The 15,164-nt window shown below is 40.6% G+C and overlaps 1 protein-coding gene across 6 annotated transcripts in view; it reads right to left on the minus strand.

Moving 5' to 3' along the window:
- Positions 1 to 15,164, minus strand: part of RP1 (RP1 axonemal microtubule associated) — a 194,812-nt gene that overhangs the window by 117,941 nt on the left and 61,707 nt on the right. For all 6 annotated transcript variants that reach the window (XM_060277834.1, XM_035125532.2, XM_060277835.1 and 3 more), the window contains 3 exons: positions 13,252 to 13,383; positions 8,690 to 8,892; positions 1,954 to 2,040 (listed from right to left, as the gene is read on the minus strand). In XM_060277834.1, the coding sequence (XP_060133817.1) occupies positions 1,954 to 2,040; positions 8,690 to 8,892; positions 13,252 to 13,383 (422 nt within the window). The remainder of the gene's footprint in view (positions 1 to 1,953; positions 2,041 to 8,689; positions 8,893 to 13,251; positions 13,384 to 15,164) is intronic.

Here is a 15,164-nt window from a genome sequence, read left to right on the forward strand (position 1 = left end):
TTTTATTTTTTAAAAACCATATAGACAGGGTTGTGGCACTGGGGCAATTTTACGACCTTCAGGGTTTTGCCGTGCTTGTGAGACAAAACAGGATGTTACTCCAGCACAATTGCGCTAAACTAAAGAGGGTGATTTGTGCACTAAAACAGACTTATGCACACAAATCATGTACTGGATTAGAACCAGAATGCCTGCAAGTTCGATGCATATTGAAATGCAGATCTCATCTATCAGCATCACATCCATTTCAACAGGGTGATGTTCAGACACTTATGTGGTGCAGAGAAGCAAATTACAGCGTTGAAATATACTCGGAGTCGAGAGTGAATTTCATGCTCTTTATTCAGCTCATAGTCATCAAGGAGAAGAAGAGAAGAATGCCATTTTCCCAAAACCCTCTGCTTATATACATTATTTACACAATGGGCTTTGCGTGATTGGCTACTTCAGGGCTACACCTGTGGGCCAATCAGTTTGTGGATTGACTTCTGCCAGCAGCCTGATTGGCTGCTCCTGCAGGCCAATCAGGTTGCGGATTCACTTCTGCCAGCCGCCTGATTGGCTGCTCCTGCAGGCCAATCAGGTTGCGGATTCACTTCCACCTGGAGTTGGATTGGGTGGCTCCTGCGGACCAATCAGACTGCTGATTCTGGATCCTATTGTTCTATGATTCAGCTCAGTACATAACAAGCGTACATTTAGATGCAGATCCAGTTTGCACCCATGCTTCTTGATCCAATGAATGATAGATAAGAGCAATTCATGGGTAAAGGCCTTTACTCAAGTCATGGACATCAGAGCCAGATGCCATACAGAACCGCTGTACAAAGATTTTGCATGGAAGTAAACTGAGCAGAGAAGGGGCATAGTTAAGAACTGATGAAGAGAAAACACAAACAATGATTATGGCTGTTCTTGAGTATTTAGAGGGCTCACTTCGCGTGTTCAAAGCACTTCACAATCAAATACATTATCATGTTGTAATCTTTGCCACAATTTTGCAAGGGAAGCCAATATTATTAATTTCCATATTGCATAAAGGAGGCTGTCAGAGTTAGTCACTTTGCCTAATACCACTTAGGCAGCAATCCTATGCACACTTACCAGGGTGCAAAGGCTATTGAGCTCAGTGGGACTCCTGAGTACAGAAGAGTAGGATTGCAGAGTTAGTGATTTTATGGCTAAGATTAGATTTGAACCACAAACTTCTCAACTCACATCCTCGGCAACTACAGTATATAAGCATCGAATAAGCACCACTGAAATGAATACTGATTATATTACAGCAGTGCTTGGTGGAGTGGGACCATTAATGCCTTGCAAGTTTTAAATCAAGCATATGAATCAGCCTTTATAGATCACATACACTCAGGCGGTAGAAATGCATGTTATGAATGAAAACATATCAGTTTCTTGGGTGCCTCAAATAAGAGCTCTGAGGTTGTACTTATTTATAAAAACAAAACTAATACCAATAAATCACCTGCATCCCTTGACAATCAACAGTGAATTCAATAAGTAACTTGTGATTTTATAAATAACTGACAAATGTTCATATAGTATACTGTATTTTATTAAAGGAATGAGTCCTAAGCCTTAATAGCACAGTCACAACTGGAAAGTGTTTTCTTTTTTAAAAAAGCACTTTTTGTTGTGTAATTGCATGTAAGGAGAAAAATTGAGTGGGCTTTTAGTTAGTGAGTTGAACCTGAGATTCAGAGTATATCAAAGCTCCCTTTGCATTGTACCTAACAACAAACACAATGTCATTTTAAAATACATGCTTCTTAATACTGCATAGTGAAAAGCTGTGCTTTTCTTCTTTTTCCTCTTAGATAGAAATGTTATATAAGCACTGCTGTTTTTAGAATGGCTAGTCTAAAATGGGGGGGGGGGTGTTCCCAATAAAATGAATCATTAACCAACTATAGAAGCACTCAGAATAAATCTTACCTTTTCCAACATCCATTCTGGCTGTTTGCTTGTTCCATCATGCCCTATTCTGATTTTGTAGATGTTTCCAATATGTTTTATTTCAACCTGAATTGTGACAAGACAGATACAATATATCAACTATGGTTAACACAACAGGCACAATAGGGGGGGAAACAGCAATTCTGTACATGGCCTGCAGCATGGAGTCACCATTACGCATACAAAGTGCCATTTGATATGGACATACATATGTGCACACAACAACCTGCTTTTCATTATTTTTCCATCACATCCTATATATGGTTGTGAATAGGGTGGTTAGGGTGGTTAATCAGAATGGTTAGTCCCCTGATGGCGAACCTATGACACGCGTGTCAGCCCTGACACGCAGAGCCATTTTCAGTGACACGCGGAAGGGGCTCCAAACAGCTGGCGTCAGAGGCAGGCAGCAGCAGAAGCAGGGAGAGGCGCCTCTCCTAACCGCGGCTAGCTTTGCTGCGAGCCGGGCAGTGGGCGAAGAAAGGGTTAACTTTCAGGGAAGGAACTCAACTGTCCCCTCCCCCACACAATAAAGCTCCTTGAAATTAACCCACTGCAGTCTCCCAAAGCAAGCAAACACTGACAGACGCCCAGGAGGCAAAGCAAACTCCGTGGAGTTTCTCTCTGGTTGAGAGAGTTAAAAACAACTATTAAAAATTCTAAGTCAGTGATAAAAAGCACATGCCAGTATGCTACATATTATCCCCCACCTCCACTCTTAATACATAGACCCCCCCCCTTCGTTACACACACTGAAATCCCCCCTTTACTCCTGTACTGAGTCTTTGGCTTTACAAAGCCCATTAAAATCCCATCTGAAACCTCCCCCCCAAAAGGTCACTAATAGACAGGTTAGTTAAATAATTCTCCCTCCCCCTCACTTATCTTAGTTCACAGCACCCCAAACAAGTTAAATAATATCAAGACCAACAAAAGAAAATGACTGACAGATGAATAAAGAGGTCACTGAGTGGGTAAGTTAAATAATTAGTTTTTGTTTCATTAAATACAATTATATATTACAATTATACATTTTGTTATTTAAACTATAAATATCGCAAAATTATGATTTTTTTTCTCGAAGTGACACACCACCCGAGTTAGGCTCGGTTTATTGGCGAATTTTGACACACTAAGCTCAAAAGGTTGCCCATCACTGGGTTAGTCTATAACAGTTTCTGTTAAAATATGGGAAGCCAGTGTTCAATGTCTTAGTGTCTCAATATGGGGTCCTCCACCCCTAAGAATGTGACAAAGTCGGAGAGACTGACTGATAAACATCAAACCTTGTTGCAAATTTGACATTAAGAGGTGTGTTGCAAAAGAGAGAGAGAGGGAGAAACCTAAGGCCCCTTTCAAGCCCCCCTCCCCAAAGCAGCAAACAACTCTCATCAAAACAAAATGAAACAATTATTTTAGCCTAATTTTCTGTGGGGTGAGAAGCATGGATTTTGGGGATTGAGAATGCCTGCTGGTTTTGTCGTTTCAACAGGTACTCAGTGTAATGAATCCTAGCTCCTCGGGTGAGAGAGGTGTGTACTTCCAGCCCAAGTTCTTCACTAGCCTGATTTCCAGCTCCTTGTGGCATTCTGACAGGACATGACACCTGGCACGGGCTGCTGGGCATGTGCCAAAGTGTGATGCTGCCACCTGCACTTCTGGCTTTTCAAGGAAGAAGCTGTTTGAAGGAGTCAGGATGGAGACTGTTTTTGTCTCTTTGATATATTACCTGCCTTGGCCTTGTGAGCTGAACAAGACAGAGAGATCAGAGGAAAGATTGGGTGTTTGAATTCTGAATATCAAAAGGCAGAAGAAACAGAGAAGTAGTGATTTAGACCACAGTGATATAACTTGGTGAGATGCATTCATGTTTAATAATGATATAACTGTTTCTTAACTGACTGATACGATTGTCTACTGATACATCAGATTAACTGGTTGTGATGAATCTGAACAATATTAATTGCTGGTAATTAAACACAGATAATTGACTAAGATTAGATGAAGATGATAAGTTTTGTTACACCTGGGATTAGTCATTAAAATTCCCATTTGTTGTTTCTGTAGACAAGCAGTACATTGTTGGGGGGGGGGGAGTCTCAATTCACTGCATGTGAATTGAAAAGCTTTCTGCAGTTTGAGTACAAAGGACACTTTTTCCAGTCCAGCTCTATTCCATTTATCTCAGGTGTTTTTGAAGCTAAACTACTACCATTATTAAACCCAAAAATAAACCACTTCATGTATGCACTGCACTACAAGAAGAGGTTTTCAACAGTTAAAAAACAGATCTTCTGTCAAATTATTTATCAAATGATTGCTCTTCTGAATAAAAACTGGTGGCAGGTCCCCCTGATATGTTTTCTTTGTTTTTCTGCTCAACCATCACTTTCTACCTCAAATAACTTATTAGAGTAGCTTTCCTCTTAGTTCCCATTTTAAAAACCAGTCAGTAACACCGTCCACTCATCCTTTCTGCTCATTTATTACAATACTTTTCTCCATTGTATAGAATGGTAACCTACCAAGACAATGTGCTGGCTCACATATGTTGGTATCACATGAATGGGCCTTGCACATGCAGCCTTCTCCCTTCCCTCTCAAATTCTAGTTTTACTCAGTTACTTCCACTTTCACAGAAACCACAGTTTAGTATCACACTTGAACTAGCAAACTATGGTTTAAACTAGGGTTGTGCACCAGATGTGGCTGAGTCTGATTCTAAACCAAACCAAGTTGATTCAGATGGATCCAGGAATCAATTGGATTAGATTGCGGCAACCCTGGTTCACTGCAGATAGGATCAGATCCACCTGTCAAAGGGGGTGGTGTCTGCTGGTAAGGAATTTCACAAGGAGCCTGTGTCCATCTTCTTCTTTCCTCCTCTCAACCAACTAAACAAGGACTTGTGTTTGGGGGAGATGTAATCCCACGTCTCCTTCCTGCTTACATGTTTAGTTAGAGTTTAGAACTCTGATTAAGCACATGGTCAGGAGAGGGGGAAAGGAGATAGAATCATAGAATTGTAGACAGTGGAAGGGACCATGAATGCCATCATGCCCAACCCCCTGCAATGCAGGAATATTTTGCCCAATGTGGGGCTCAAGCTGAGAATAAGAGTCTCATGCTGAGATGCACATCTTCTCCCCACCTATGACTACATTACTGTGCAAGGCCCCAAACTGGTTTGGAGCCCACTCCAAAGTGCTGGATAAGACCCCGAATAAGATTGGGGGTGCTTTGCACAGCCCTAGTTTAAATTATGTAATCAAACCAAGATCATGCACACCTGTTTCCATTTCTGCACAAGTGGAAATAACTGATCAAAAGGGAGTACCTAAAGGAGAGGGGTGGAAGGAGCATGGCATCATAAGGCTTGCTCATGTAATTTCAAAGCTGAGATTCACATTGGCCATGAACTAATCTAAGCACACTGATTTCAATGGATCCATTCTGAGTATGGATACCACCTCCAGAGTTCTGTGTCCAAGCAAGCCCTACTGCTGCAAACCTCCTGGAACTTTAATTGGGCTCCTTTTGTTCAAGACCTATTGAAATAATTTGATATTGCAGAACAGCAGTTCTTGCTAGATTATTTGTGCTGTTTACTTGCAGGGTAAATTCTGCCATTATGCAGGGTACACACTTATTGGCATCCAATGCTCCCTACGAAAAGCCAGAGAGACAGTTCGTTCATCCATGGTTATTCTTCTTTCCCAGAGATTCATCTCTCACTCTCTCTGTTACATTGTCTATTGTTTCTCAGACCCTTCCTTTCCAGGTCTGCCTTGTATGACTGCTTCCCTTGGGTCTTAAGCCTTCCTAATTTCTCCCACTCAATTGCAGTTCCTATCTAGGTCACAGCTAACTCCATCCTTCCCATGATGCAATACAACCACGTCTAATTGCTTGCAACATTAAGGAACTAAGAATCATACCCTGTGCCTGCTTCTTAGTTACTGAGACAAAAAAATGTGTTTGCAGCCTGACAGCTATTTAGCAAGTAAGAAGATCTAGGATGTCAACTAAAGAGTTTGTTGGGGGAGCAGCTGCTGCAAATAACTCCCCTACCCCCATTCTTATCTATTATGGTGATAATGCCAATAACTTTCAAATCCTACTTCAAATTTCTAATCACTTTAGCTTGACATGGATGATAGCAAATCAGAATAAAGAAAGTGGAGAACAGCAAAATCTATAATTAAAAATAAATGTGGTTTCTGTGGCTTGCAATATTCATAGGAATCACAGGTACTAGATAATGGTGTAATTGAAGAGCCAGTCAAATCCTGGTCACATTCCCTATCAGACCGTCTTTGTCTCTTTAATGGCAATCTTTTATAGAGGCATTGGTTATATCAGGCATAAAGCAAAATCAGGTCAGCACGAAGAGCTTGAATGCCCAGGGTACTGACACACAGACACTCCCCTCCCCAGTAAGATCAATATCCTCAGAACACAACAATACTAGGTAGTATCTGATTTGTGGCAGGTCAATATACTCGTATCTCAGGGAATCCATGTATTCTGAGAAAGGTAGTGCTGCAGACATGCTATTACCTATATTGGTTATGAATAATTCACTAGTTGAGGGAGAGGAAATCCCAGACATCTTTAAACACAGGTTTCAAAAGCAAAAATCTCCAGAACTTTCACTGTGGCTATTTATGCTACACAAAGCACATAAATAGTATGTAACAAGAAAAGCTATAAACATCCCACCTATTCTACACAATCAGATTTTAAAAGACCCTCCAATACAAGTTTAGGTGAAGTTTGTAAATCTTTTCAGTCTATGGAATAGAATAGCTGGGCTGTTGACTTGCTATTATTTAACAGCATTGGGTTCATTTGCAACAAATGTAGTGAAGGCTTTTAGCCATCCCTTCTTCATGCCAACTTCCAAGGGATGACTGTATCTTTATTTGCTTCATGTAAATCCTGCTGCAGAAAATTCATTTTGTAGATCTATTTTTCTAATTTCGAGTAGCAGATATATCTATGACAAATCTGGTTGTCAGTATGAATTCTAGCATGCTCTTACTATGCTTAAGTTAATTTCGCTATTCTCTGCTTTGTATTATTAATCTTTCTTTCTTTTTAAAAAACACATTTATGTTTTCCTTCTGATTACACTGTTTCCTGGGTTTGAATTTTAAAGGCTGCAAAAAATAATTATTCATGTTTTGAGTGAGAGAGAAAATATAATTTGCTCTGTGGCTCATGAGACTACAATTGATTTGGCTTGCTGATGTCAAGAAGCTACATAATGTTTCTTCACGTGGGCAGATGTAGTAAGTGGCACTGTCAATAGCCTGTTGGATTTCAGGATCACTATCAGATTTTTCAGATCAACATTTGAAGGTGACACAACAGCAGCAGTCAATCCACATTCCAGAACAGTTTAAACAATTTGGGCAGCAAGTCTAACCTTTATGCCTGGCAGCCAAGCCACAAAAACGAAGTTCAAATCACCACAATCTTTACCTCTCTGGATGTTCAAGCAGGTTGTTTATTAAGGTCCCTGGGAGTGAGGAGAGGAGAAGAGAGCCAAACTACCACAGCCAGAGACAGATGAGGCCAAATCAGAAAAAGCCAAATCCCTACACTCTCCCCTACATTACTTGCCCCACAGGCATGCCATTGAAAACAGAATTTTCAACCATCATGTGTAATCTGAGGAACACTACACCCTGTGATGTTGCAACATCACCTTGTTAGTTTCTGTGTCCCTGAGCATGGCAAGTCACAATGGGTAAAATGTCCCCAAATATTAAGGGTGGGGAGGGGAGCGCTCACCAGAGTTTATAATCCTGTGGCAGGCATAACATGCAATGTGGTCCTAGCATTCACAGCTAGAAAGGACTGGGTCTTCCAGATTTGATAGGTGTTGAAACCCACCAATAGAAAGCCTAAGACCTAAGTGAAACATCAGCATCCTTTCTCTGTCAGTACAGCCTTGGCAAAGGCACAGAAAGAGATTTTGAGTAGCTCACTACACCCTATGAGCTACATGAAAAAATTCTTTCTAACCCTCAGAAAGAGTCACTCCTGCTATGATTAGAAAGGGTTTTGTTTATCCTGTCCTTCCAAGGGCAGTTCCAATAGTTCTAAGACAGTTCTAACATGAAAGCAGTATGGTCCAGTTCCAGTTACTGAAATATTTTAGTAAAGTGGGTCCTAAAATTTCAAGCTGGCGTAATCTGCCTACAATTACCTTGTAACTTCTTATAATGAAGCCCTTTTCTCTCTCTCCTTATTTCTTTCTGAAAAGCAACCCTTTTATCACTCTTCACAGACCCAGCTATGAATTACCTCTTTTACATCACTGTTCACAAGATGACATTTCAGTACCAAAAAATGTTGCAGAAGCAATATATGCCTTTCCTTAGACAAGATGTTTACTTTCCTTTCATTACCTATGATTTCGACAAAGGCATATTGTTTTAAAGACAAGTTTTCAACCAATTGCCTATAACTAATTGTCTTAAAGAAAACAATTTGCTTCTGCAGTTTCCCCTGCTCTCAGAGATATGGCAGGAAAGAGAATTCCAGCTGCCATTTCCTATATACATTCAGCTGATTTAATGATGGATCCAAAGACATTAGATAAATTTATTTGAGGCAGTAAATATAGGAGGAAGTTCTTCTCCCTACCACTGGAAAGAATGATCTTGTGTGGGTAGGAAATATGTTGCAAAATAATATTAGCTACCTGGAATACATCTTCCATCCTGGGTAGAAACAGCTGTTCTCTGTTGTCCTTGCCAAGAGCTATTGGTCCAGCAACCCCTTTGTCTCCATATATCCAGAGAGTGACATTTGCTCGGGTTCCTGCATTTCCTGTCAGCACTGACACTTTCCATTTATCAGCTGAAGGAAAAGGAGACTCGCCATCTTGGATATTTCTCATATCCTCTGTGAAGGACAGAATGTCAATAGTAGTTCAGGATAAACATGAGTCTGAAGGCCTTTTCCCAAAACACATGGGTAGCAAATGACAGAGAACTGAAAACAACCACAATATGAGGTATGTGCAAATCACAGTGCTCTGGATAACTGACGTAACTAATGTTTAAAACCTGGGAAAGGACAGCAAGTGCAGTCCTTGCAAGACAGTGCAGGCACCTTTTTGAGTCTGTAGTGAAGTACTCCATGTTGCAACTTCCACATGTGATTAAATGTTTATGTGCAGCAGGTTGCCAATTAGACACTGATTTTTTTCCCCAACATCCCCACCCCTTTCTTCAAGGGTCTGCAGTGTGGAGCAAATAACTCAATCTCCCAAAAATGAACAGTGGTGCCCGACATAGTGATAGTTGCCATGGGCAACTATAATGCTGAAGTCTCTCCCTGAGATAACAGCGCTGGTCTCGGAGATGGTGTCGAGGACTCCCAGACTGTTGGTTCTAGGAGACTTCAACATCCATGCTGAGGCAGCTTTCTCTGAGGTGGCTCAGTACTTCATGACCACCATGACAACCATGGGGCTGTCACTGGCCCCACACACATGTCTGGCCGCATTCTGGGCCTTGTTTTCTTGAATGGGCAGGAAGAGGGTGCTTTGAAGGTGGGGGACATTGACACCAGTCCCTTGTCATGGTCAGATCACTGTCAGACCTTTTCCCCTTCTCAGAGGCAGGGAGGGGGGCTATTAGGAAGGTCTACCCTCAGAGGCTGATGGATCCAGTGGGACTCCAAACAGCTCTGGGGGTTTTCTGGCTGATAGGACTGCCGCCCCTGACAAAACCCTGACCAACCTCTGGAACACCCAAATGACTCAGGCTATTGATACAATGGCTCCTGAGAGTCCTCTCCCACTTTGTGGAGTCTGTTTGGCCCTCTGGTATACTCCAGAGCTTAGGGCGAGGAAACAAGCTGGGAGACGGCTTGAATGCAAGTGGAGGAAAGATCTGAATGAATGCAACCAAACACTGGAAAAAACATTCTTTCTTAACCAGGACTTTGGCTGATTTAATTGACATTCTATGCCCATGTCCAGATTGCAAGCTTCCCACAGGTATCTGGTTGGCCACTGTGAGAACCGGATGCTGGACTGGATGGGCCCTAGTCTTATGATCTCATAAAATAAGAACATAGCTTAAAAAGAACCTGCTGTAAACATAGTGAACGGACACCTAAAAGTACCCAACGGCATGAGATAAGAAGCAGTTGAGCTCGAGTCAAGTGTGCAATCACCTGACTGATGAGCATTGAGAAACCTGAAATCTGAAACATGGGTTACAGAAAAGTGAACATGGGAGAAAGACAGTAAAACTGAAATAGCAGTTCTTTGTTTTAAAACCTGTGCGAGCTAATTATGGATTATTTGAATCATTTATTTCTCGAAGAATGAGGGTGTGTGTGAAGTCTATGATTCAGAATCCGTTGGTGTCAGGAGTAGCAAATGAAGCTGACAGCAATCTTGTGAAATGTGCTATTGCAAAGTGGTTGCGGGGAATGGATAGCAGAAGCTCTCAAAGTGTGATTCCACCTCATGTGTGATAGCATATCACTGTTAGAACAAACACTTTCCTACTTCCACAAAAAAGTGGGAAAGTATAAGTATCATTTAACATTTATGGTGTGGAAGCCCTAGTTCTGTGCTCAAAACTGACTGCTAAAAAAAGAAGAAGCAGCAATCTTTCAAGTATACATTTTGAGTTCCGGAACAAAAATTAATACATTGTTCAGTTTGAAACACATAAATAACCTCATCACTATTATTAGAACTTCCAATCTGTTTTTTTAAAAAACAAAAACAGAAGCAGCAGAAGAGAAAACTATTAAGCAAAGGGCTGCAACATTAACTGATTAAACAAATGCAATCATTTAAAATTATGGAGCTCAATTAAAATACAGAACCCAGTTAACTGGGCATTGTCCTGACATCCTCTGAACTTCCATTTAAGATTACTCCAGACTTCCCTATGACAATTGTAGAGAAACTCTCATCAAGAAATGGGAAGGATGCCTAGAGATGGCTGTTGGCTCTGATTTTCTCAGCCTTATATGAATGGAAAAGAGCTGTGCTCTGGTGCCGGCTCTTGCCATCCCTGCCACTGGGAAATGGAGTGGGCCGCCATTCAACTTAAGAATAAGAGAACTGTGGTGTGGAGTCTCCTTCAGGTGGTCCTCCCATTTCCAATGAGAGGTGGATTTGTAGCTGGTTGAATGGCCATTTGTCATGTAAGCTCTAGTTGAGACGTCTGCATTGCAGGGGGTAGAGCGGAGGACCCTTGGGGTCCCTTCCAACTTTACAATTCTATGATTCTCTAAGGCTTTTGCCAACCTGCTGCTTCTCAGATGTTTTGGACCACATTCCCACCAGCTGATTGGGGCTGATGCGAGTTGCAGTCAAAAATACCTGGAGGGCACTAGGTTGGTGAAAGCTGGCATACACCATTAGTGATGAGTCAGTCATACTAGCTTGAATCTGATTACAATTGAGAATGTGTGCATTTAGGCCAGAAACCTGAAGAGGCTGGAGAAAGAGGAAGGAAAATAAGATTATGCTATTTGAAGTATTGAGGGAATGGGTGATGTTATGTGACCTAACTGTAGATAATGCCTGGGTCTTGCCATGATGATGAACTTTCCTTAGAAAATCCATACGCAAATAATGCTCTGCAAGTTCTGTGTTATAAATAGTTCTTTGGAGACATGTAAACCAATGACATTTGTTTCCTACAGGCTAAAAATGTTCTACTCTGAAAACCAGATTTGATTGTTACCCTGGATTAGTCACACTTCAGGGGATCAAGATGCAAATCCACCATGACAAAAAAAAAAATTCTAAAGGCTAAATAGATGGGTAACTCAGGCTGCTTCATAAAATCTTTTTTTCCTTTTGTCTCTGGTTATAATGCATCTAGATCAAAATAAATAAACAGAAACTTATTCCCATAGAAACCTTGCAATCTAGTTGCTTTATATTTCCTAGCTGAAATTGTGAGCTAGTTCTTGCTGAATTTTTCATTGCCTTGTTTCTTGGGGCTAGATGCTTTATAATATAATGGATGCTCCTTTGTTTGAAAGAACATTAAACTTTATCAGGTTCACACAGTCCGCCTGTATGCAGGCCTTATCTCTTTTTTTAATTTTTGCCTTAAGCATTTGCATTTCAAGAAGAGTAGCTCAAAAGTAACTCCTAACATTGTAAACATTGGTCGGTTGAGTAAAGGTATTGACACTTAGAGTGAACTTTACAGTAACAAATCAGGATTGTGTTAACTTAAAGGCTAAAGATATAACATAGAAGCCAGCACAATCCACACAAAGAGAACAACCATGCTACTTTAGATTTTGAGAAGGCCTTGTGCTTTACTCAGGGTTCAATCATGAGAACATTTCCCCCCATTTTCCCCCCTCTCCTCACCCAATCAGTTTGGATGAACACATGTTATTAAAATAGCAACAATAGAGGCAGAGAATGTGCTTTGTATGCAAGAGGCATACCAAATCCTGATTCAAGATTTTAAAAAAGCAGCTATAACAATTTCCTGTGTGCAAGAAGAGTACAAAGAATGTTTAATACACAACAAAGAATTGTGGACTGAATTAATTATCTAAAACAAAGCTCTGCTCAATCTCCTAGTAGCTCAGCTCCAAATGCCTAGCACCATATGACAGAGAGTTCATAACTAGGAATGGTGGAAAAATTCAGTTCAGTCAACATTTGAAGACAAACTTATTTAGTTTGCACTTTCCAAAACAATACATGAACTGAAACACAACTGTCTATGAAAATTCACACTTATCCAGATTTTGCAATGCAGTTTTTCAGCTAAGTGTACAAAAATGCATCTACTATGGTTTGATGTGCATATAAATGCATGTATTTGTTTTTTAAAAAGAAAAATACATTGTATTAAGGAAAATTGCTTTGCAGAATGGTGAATATTAGGGGAACATGCATTGAAAAAAGTGTGTAGTAGGAGAAACCTGCACAAAAGTTGTGATGAATTTTCATGAGAACTTATATATTTTTTAAATTGTAAACTGATGTGGAAACATGGATAAGTGAACTTAAGACTGAAAAAATGAGAAAGTGAAAGAAAGCAAAAATATTTGGCCATCTCTATCCATAACTTGGAGGGATTTCAGATGGCATAAGCTCTATGGCAGCATAAGGTCACCATCTGCAACTCACTGTAGAGTTTAAGTGGTGAGAAAAATCAAGTCTCATCAATTAGTGGCATATTGGGTTGGTGCCAAATTGAAACAAGACAACATCAGTGCTGCACTATAGGGCTATTGTTTTACATGATCCCTTACTTGAGGGAGGAGAATCTGGGCATCTGTAGGACACTAAATTTTGAGTTCCTGCTTGCTGGTGTTTAGATTCTCTGATCACTTCTTTCTGCTGAGCAGGCGTTGCAGATGTTCCCATAGGCTTCTCTCTGCCAACTGAAATTTAATTAAAAGGAGGATTAAAGGTCACCATATTTTATTTCTCTAGAAACATCCCAAAAATTCAAGAGGGCAATAGGTCATGCAGTTTTTCAGTATATCATATAATGAATGCATTTTTTATCTTTATGCATCATGGAAGATATACATATTTGAGTGTGTTCTCCTAGAAGCTCACTCCTTAATATCTCCCTACACAAAATGAGATGGTAATAAATTCCTATTACTGCTTTGGAAATCCAAGTTATGTGTTATCATCTATGTATGCTTCATGTGGCTTGTCCCTGAGGTATATTCCACTACCACATAATTCTGTTTCCTTCTCTTTAAAAAGAAAACACTGCCATAAGCCTTCTTCAGCCAAAATTTAATGTGTGCACAGTCCACCAAGCTCTGCTCCTATACGTACTATAGCAGCAAAGAGGAATCAGATGTAGAGTTATAGATTTTAAATGGGCCACATCTTCCTTGAAATAAGCTGCAACTTTGAAAAATTTAAACTTACAGATATTGAAATAATTAAATATGGTTATGATGGAGAAGAGGTCTAACTACTCCAGTTCCCCTGGGGCCAGGTCTGGCTGTACCACTGAGTGACTCCCATGGTCCAGCTCAGTATTTTCAGTCAAGGAGAGGACTCCAGCCACACAGCCACTGACAGGTTCTGCAGGCCAGCTAACAAACCCTCTCCCATCTCTGAACAACAAGGCACCTTCTCTACCTGCTCTCATATACTTTAATCCCTCACACCAGTCTCTAATAGGCTCTTTCCAGCATTCATCTACCTGCCGCCCAGAGTGGCTGAGGGAACCCGGCCAGATGGGCAGGGTATAAATAATATATTATTATTATTATTATTATTATTATTATTATTATTATTATGCCAAGTTGTGACAAGAAATACAAATTGAACAACTGAATTAATTTCCCCCAACCCGATACCCCCAGGAAGTCAAAAAAACATGATAGGAATAGTTACTCCTCAGAGCATGCAAAAAAACAACAACCCGGTCATACCTGTTACCCACAGTGATGAGGAAAGGAAAAAGAAATGCAAGAAGGTTGGTTAATGGCTTGGCCTAAATGTGATCCTAAATGAGACCATTTCACAGGATGGATCCAGACTTCGCCTTCCACAGATAGAAAGGCTGTTTCCATCCGTGGAAAGCCTTTGATCCAGCAAAAGGAGGAAGGTAATGTCTGCCTATTCCCTCACACCCTGCAGTCCCAGGGCGACTTCTTCCCAACCCTCTAGTACTGTGCACGAGGTGGTATTGGGGAGAAGAAAATCAGCAAAAGTCACTTTGCAGGAGCAAAGTCTGGATGCAAGATCATGCATTCATTTATTATTTCTTCAGAATGATAAAATATATATCCTTTCCCTAAGGGCTCTGGCCAGGTAGTAATACTGTGAGATAAAACTACCATATGAGTATATAGATAGATAGATGTGTGCACACACACATTAAACCTGGCTTACTTAGTCCACCTAAGAAAGTGTGGCAGTGCTGCATTGCCTCCTAATGACGCTTAAGTGGAAAGTAACTTTAACGGATCTACCACTTCTGACTGCCCTCAGTTAAACCTGTAGTGAACCTATTGTATGGTAGCCAATTAATTTTATTTCTAAATTACCACCAGTTATCTTTTTGGGTTCTTGTGTGAGGGAAAACTTAGCTCGCCTGAGGTATTTTTCAAATAGTATAACACCCTGGGGATCACCACACTCTTTTTAACTGGTTTGGGAGTCTTCTCTTTCTAGAAGATCTCTCCCCTCC

Source organism: Zootoca vivipara, chromosome 8, assembly GCF_963506605.1.
Source record: "Zootoca vivipara chromosome 8, rZooViv1.1, whole genome shotgun sequence".
NCBI lineage: Eukaryota > Metazoa > Chordata > Lepidosauria > Squamata > Lacertidae > Zootoca > Zootoca vivipara.